The sequence below is a fragment of the Phaeoacremonium minimum genome (genome assembly GCF_000392275.1).
Source record: "Phaeoacremonium minimum UCRPA7 unplaced genomic scaffold PA7_03_scaffold_183, whole genome shotgun sequence".
Taxonomy (NCBI): Eukaryota; Fungi; Ascomycota; class Sordariomycetes; order Togniniales; family Togniniaceae; genus Phaeoacremonium; species Phaeoacremonium minimum.
The window spans coordinates 75,065-81,180 of NW_006921090.1; the positions used below are offsets into that span (position 1 = coordinate 75,065).

Below are 6,116 nucleotides of genomic sequence, written 5' to 3' on the forward strand. Positions count from 1 at the left end.
GACGATGAATGACTTCCACTGCGTCGCGCTCTACCACGGTAGCCTCTGCCTGTGGGCATATGGAATTATCACAACCAGGAGGCACGGTAGGCTACCAACAGAAGCTCATCAGCCCAGAGTGCAAGATATCATACTAGATGGGGAGGAGTCGCTGGAGACACAACGGTGGATCGCCTTCGACAGAGGGCGGCCAGTCATCTCTACTGCCGTCTCCGGCGGCGAGCCGGACAGACCGCCTGTGATCTCCATCCAGTCGACGGATGCAGTGATGCAAACATGCATACAGGCCACCAGGAGCAAGTATCCGTCTAGAGCTGTTCTTCCGCCGTCTACTGAACAATTGTGTTATTTGATGCATGCTCTCAGCATGACGATGCAAAGAACCGCAAATTAGTGTACTACTAGTGGTTATCTGTTTTTTTTTTTTTTTTGGCCCAGGATTTCACTTCATGTCAAGTATCTTAGTATGCTCGGGATGTCTCACAATATAAATTATATATTGAATGGCTGGTTGGATTAGGTCGTAACAAATCTGATTTTGCCTGTATGAATGAATGGGGTTTTCCAAGAAAATATGTCAAGAAAGCGCGACTTAAGGCACTACTGCTGTGGGTTTACTGCTGTATAGAATCTCATGTCTTTAATTGGCGGAGAGTCATCAATCAGGGCTCCCATATGTATTACTACTGGCTAGTAGACATGGCCGTCCCGGTGTATCGCAGAGACAAACATGTTTGTTTTTCCATTATCACGGAGTGACTTACGTCAATCAAGACAGGCCAACCAAATCCCGAAGGACTGGACAGACAGAATGCAGGGATGATTCATGCAAGGGGCACAGCCGGAATTCGGAGATCTTCAGCAGGGTTACTCCACGCCGAAGCCCGGTACGTATATCGGTGGCCTTGTACAATTGCAGAAAGGGACCGTCCTCAATTGGAAAAGCCGACCACCTCGAAGGCTCGACATGCGGTGCAGATTTCTTGTATTGAGTGAACGGTAGGCGAGAATGGCTGAGTGGTCCAGTCCATCTCACTTGGGGAGTCCGAAGCATCGGAATCCTACGGCTCAGTCATGTGCCTAGAGTTTATTCGTGTACAACCGCCTCAAGCTATCAGCCCAGTGCAATGTGGTGCGTCGCAACGACCGTGCGATTGTTTACGAACAACCGCAAAGTGATTTAAGCTTGCTGAACACTGTATTAGGTAACTAGGCATAGCTTCCTAAAGCTCTGCTCAATGCGCTTGGATTTGGATGGACGTGTTGACTCACCGGCACAGCAGTACCTACGCTCACAGAACTTAACAAGTTTTAGCCACAGCAGCCACACTTCCGATTTGAAAACAAGAGGATATTTTGCATTCAATAACGCTTGCGCGACTTCTTTGACCAAATTCGGATCTATTCGCTTCGTAGCTAGAGGCTTCCATTTCTTACTATCGGCCTCATAGGAGCCGGATCGAGGGAAAGGAGATTGATAATGCATGACAGAGCTAGCCGGCCGTCGCCGAACGGCCGGAAGAGGCCCGGAAGTATATTGTCCGGGAAGTGGGTCAATGGCTTGTCCGCTATAACTCAATCAACCCCCGCATTAGCTAAGGAGGGGCAACGAGGAGGGCCAGGAGGGATGCTCCACCTAGACTACATGTACCGTCGTTTGGAACTGCTGTTTTTGGCTGGCGCATGGCTTCAAGTTTAAGTACATCTCCTGGCGGGGCGCATGGTCGCTTGGTGTTAACAGTACCCACATCATGCAAAGCCCCTGGCACATCTGCAAACGCTGCATATCACCAGTCTTTAGCAGATTGGCGGGAAGCCATGTCTATGGCTTCCTTATGCAGTCTATGGCTGTGACGGTGATGGCCACGAGCCTGGCCTAAAAGCTACTGGGCCGTCTCTCATTGGCCATTTTCATACCTGAAAGTCTTTCAAGCAATTGCGACAACTTTTTCCTGGACGCAATCAATTTACAACTCTTTTGATAAGCCATAGCTACTGCCTAGGCAATGGCCGTGCTGACTGATGATAATTACGGCGTGGTACGCAGTGCGGCTCGCCAAACCAAAACGGAAGAAGCAGCCCTATGAGAGTGTCTAGTAAGGAATGTCTATGTGAAGAGTTAGTCCACCTGCCTTTTGGTTCTCTTCTTGCCAAAATGCCAATGTTCCTATGAGTATGCAAACGACGAAAGTAGTTATCATCGAGCTGGAAAAGACCTATTTGCTTAAGTGTATTATGAAGGCTAACTAGGAAGCTGCTTTGCGAAATTTGGTGCCTTCCTGTCACCCACCTTTATTTATGTCTCTATGGTTTAGGCTTGTATATGGCAATTCTGAAAAGGAGGTAGAAAAGGGAGGGAATAAGATTAGTATCTCTAAAGAAGAGTCGCCCTCTAGCCATCAAGTTCACGCAAACAGTGCCTAGAGGCTGAATAAAGCGCATGTCCTCGCCAAGTCGAATTAGAACGGGTTCTTTTGGGGAAAAAAAACTTTATATGAAGGCTCGAACAAAGCCTTGAGGGTTTCTGTTAGAGCTGCAATATATCTGAGCCTGACTGCCCTGCTGCCAACACCACTGCAAGCCGAGATGCAGAAGGCTTCGGCCGGAAGATGACGGGACAGATCAATGAGTACTACGTGCAGTCTGAATCCGCCGCTCCACAAGCCCGATACGAGAATCAAGCAAACGAGAAACGCCAACCCGCGCGCACGTACCGCCCAAACTGATCTGGCGTGGCTGGACACCTGGAACTGACAAACATTACGCCCCTAGAAGAAGCTGGACTGGAAGAATATTGGACTGCTGAAGGTGCAGGAAGCTGTGTCCCCGCATGCCTACAGACTGGAACTGCCCGCAAGCATGAAAATTCACCCTGTGCTTCACATGAACCTGCTTGGGCCCGCTGAGAATGACTTTTGTGTAGCTAAGTTTCCTAGTCTATTTTGACTACGCTCCATTTTGTAGCTCAAGATGAAAGCTTCTGATCAGGGCATCGCTGTCGTCAAGGGTCATCACCTTGAGATCAGCCATGCTCTTCAGCTTGGCCGTACTGCAAGGGAACTGTGAGTAATTAGAATTCCAGAAGAAATGGCTAGAACTTACCATTCCTTAACCTGGGCGTCAGTCATCTTCAGACCAAGTTGATCCACCCTGCTCTTGATCGCATTCCACCCCACGAGTCTAGATGTGAAGTGCACACTGCGATATGATGATTAGTGTCAAGGCTGCAGGATTATCCTTTTTTTAGCTTACTATCTGCACAGGTATTAGTTCTGAGTACGCGGGGAACAAGTGATGTAACTTGCCTTGATAGACCAAAATCCTCAGGCTTGAGAATCTCATACGTGGACGGATTGTTAAGGATTGCCTTGGCATGGATACCAGCCTAGTATCTCGTTAGTCAGATAACCAGCAGGCTTCACAGGTGGTATATACCTTGTGCGTAAATGCGCAAAACCCTATGGTTCTTGTTAGTAAAACGGCAATGCTGTAGCAGAAAAACAAATGGCATACCGGTAATTGGGTTGTTGAATGGCACGTTGATCTAAGACGCCGTTAGCTTGACAGCTTGCAAGACAGGCTGCGGCAGAGGCAAGCTGGGTGTGAGGTACCTCAACGCAATCTGCGACGAAGTCTTCAATTTCTCTAAGTTGGTGGAGCTTGTACTTCGAGAGAACGTAATCCCTGCTGGTCGGCATCATTCTGGCCATCTGGGATTTCGTCAAGTCAGACCACGGTCAGATTCCCAGAGAGTAAAAGGTTGACGCACGAGAGCCCCAAGTGGGCAGATGCCATTTCTTTCACCAATTCCGAGCACAGATGTGTCAACGTGTGTAGCGCCAGCCTCAAGGGCAGTGAATGAGTTCTTGAAATGGTCAGTTTCCTCGTCTCGGGGTAGGTTTCAGAAGACGTAACGAACCGCAACAGCACAGCCGGTATCATCGTGGAACTGTACTAGATCAGCCACAGTGGCATGCGAAAATTCACAGCAGCACATACATGAACCTCGATATCGGTCGAGACAACACCTCGAAGGGTCCTGACTAGGTCCTGTGGGTAGTTAGCACTGGGCAGGTTGAAGATGATAACTATCACCTACGTAGACCTGTCGTGGAGAAGCACAACCAACGGTATCTGCCACGCCGACTCTGTTGACGCCGATATTGTTGACTGCGCGGTAGATTGAGAGCAAATCGACCAGATCAGACCTTTCTATACGTTAGCGAGACTGCTGAGAGTAGTCGGCCAGCCCCCCCAAAACACCGCCAAGACAGACACAAATAGCGAAGCCTTTGGAGGAGGGGACGTCATGTAGTCTTTCTCTCGCTTTGTTCAGCCTGGCAACCGAGAGACTCATAAGCCAATGACCCATTTGGAGAGAGAGCTCAGTGTGCTTATGAACATCCTGCGCTCTCCTCTAGATCTTGCTCATCATGGCTCTGCAAAGGCCATGTCTTTTCAAGCAGAATAAATTGATCCGTCGATGAAAGGGATAGGCATGGTGGGACGTATGAGACCGCACTCACCGGAAAGAATCTTCACTTGAGAAGCGAACCTCGCAGCCTCGACTGAGCAACTGTTAGCACCCATTTCTGACCAAATTAGTGGTACGCATACCTCTTGATATACTCAATGACCTCGATGGCCTGCTTGGTAATGGCGGTCATATCCTTGCCACCGAGGGAATGCTCTCGGAGGAATTCTGATTCCTGCAAGTCAGTCCATGGACGAGAGGTATACACTGGGTATATGTACTCACGGCTCGTTCCGATCACAACATCTACACCATCAACTCCACAGTCACACTTGGGGGGTTTAGTCATGTGCAGTTAAATTCGGGTTTAGAGGCGCATACCGCAACCTTGGCATCCTGGAGCACATGTTAGCCGCGTACATGTAAGGACGCACTGACGGGTCGACATATTGACCGGCCTCCGATCGCTAGCTACAACTACGATCCATATCTGAGGTCTTTGCAACGTCGTGCTTTTTGGGTGCGACTTACTTCCAAAGTACATCTTGTGTCTGACATGGCTGTTAGTAGATTGACCACAACCAGAGCTACAAGGAGTTCACGAACGGGTGAGAATTTTGGCCTGTTGTGTCGTTAGTACGCGTTTCAGTCTGTTCAATGTAATTATTCTTGATGCGTACCTTGAGGCCGAGCTTGCAGATGGCTTCGCAGTCGGCGCGAGATGATGGCTGCAGTTGGTCAGCGCTGAGATCTAACGGAAAGCAACAGATATGATTTACGCTGGCACAGGGGTTCGTGAGCTCGATGTAGTCGACGCCGAATTCCGAACTGGTCAGGTTACTATTGGTGTTCGAACAGCAGGAGCAACGAGGCACCATACAGCATTGTCGCACTACGGGCAAGATGGCGTCACGTTAGCGAGTAGAAACCAAGACGTAGACTCCGCCTTCCACATACATCTTGATCTTAGTTTCTCTTGTGAAGAATGCATTGGCGAATTGCTCTCCCTCCCTTTATCCTGGTCAATTGATGTCCTCTGCGCTCGACTTCTGCTTCTTCTCATACCTCAGGGTTGACTCGATGATCTTGAAGTTGCGCACATTGCTGAGGAGGTCGCTGATGCTCGAGTAAGGATTCGACGTGTTGTTGCTGGTGAGGGACATGTTCGGCAGTAGGCCGCTCAAGCGACGATGGGGAGCTGTAGGTACGGTGTGGAGGGGCGGCTCCGTGACGAGCTCTACAATCCAGCTCTCTCGCTAATTACCGGTTGGTGGTGGAGGAGGTCGATTGAGGAACTATGTTTTGTTTGATTTGAATTGATGTGATTTAATTCGAGGGGAGATAATCGTGGTGGATTTGATGTGATGTCTGGAGGTGGGTGACTGGTCGCCAGGGTTGTTTATGTAGGTGCTGAAATTTTTTTTTTTTAAGAGTCATCAGTGATTAACTTAGCGCGCGCAATCCAATCCGAACGCCGGAAGTACTGGTAACGTAGAGGGGCCCATAATTAAGCCACTAACACCCAATCAAAACGGCCGTACATCCACATCCCACATGTGGCCCTGTACCCCACACAAATCTAGGTACCGGGTAGTACATACAACTGTGGGTCATTTGTCTGCTCCGACTGCCGGACACCGCT

At 49.3% G+C, this 6,116-nt stretch overlaps 1 protein-coding gene across 1 annotated transcript; it reads right to left on the minus strand.

Annotated features, from left to right (window-relative positions):
- Positions 1-2,946: 2,946 nt before the first annotated feature.
- On the minus strand, positions 2,947-5,637 carry UCRPA7_2646 (putative homocitrate synthase protein; the record flags this gene model as incomplete). The annotated part of the gene is made up of 14 exons (XM_007915227.1): positions 2,947-3,049; positions 3,103-3,198; positions 3,345-3,385; positions 3,436-3,458; positions 3,514-3,544; positions 4,000-4,039; positions 4,527-4,568; positions 4,618-4,702; positions 4,760-4,805; positions 4,856-4,870; positions 5,155-5,202; positions 5,254-5,314; positions 5,432-5,485; positions 5,540-5,637. 14 exons carry the CDS (start codon positions 5,635-5,637, stop codon positions 2,947-2,949), a joined length of 783 nt encoding a protein of 260 aa, XP_007913418.1.
- Between the last annotated feature and the right edge of the window lie 479 nt (positions 5,638-6,116).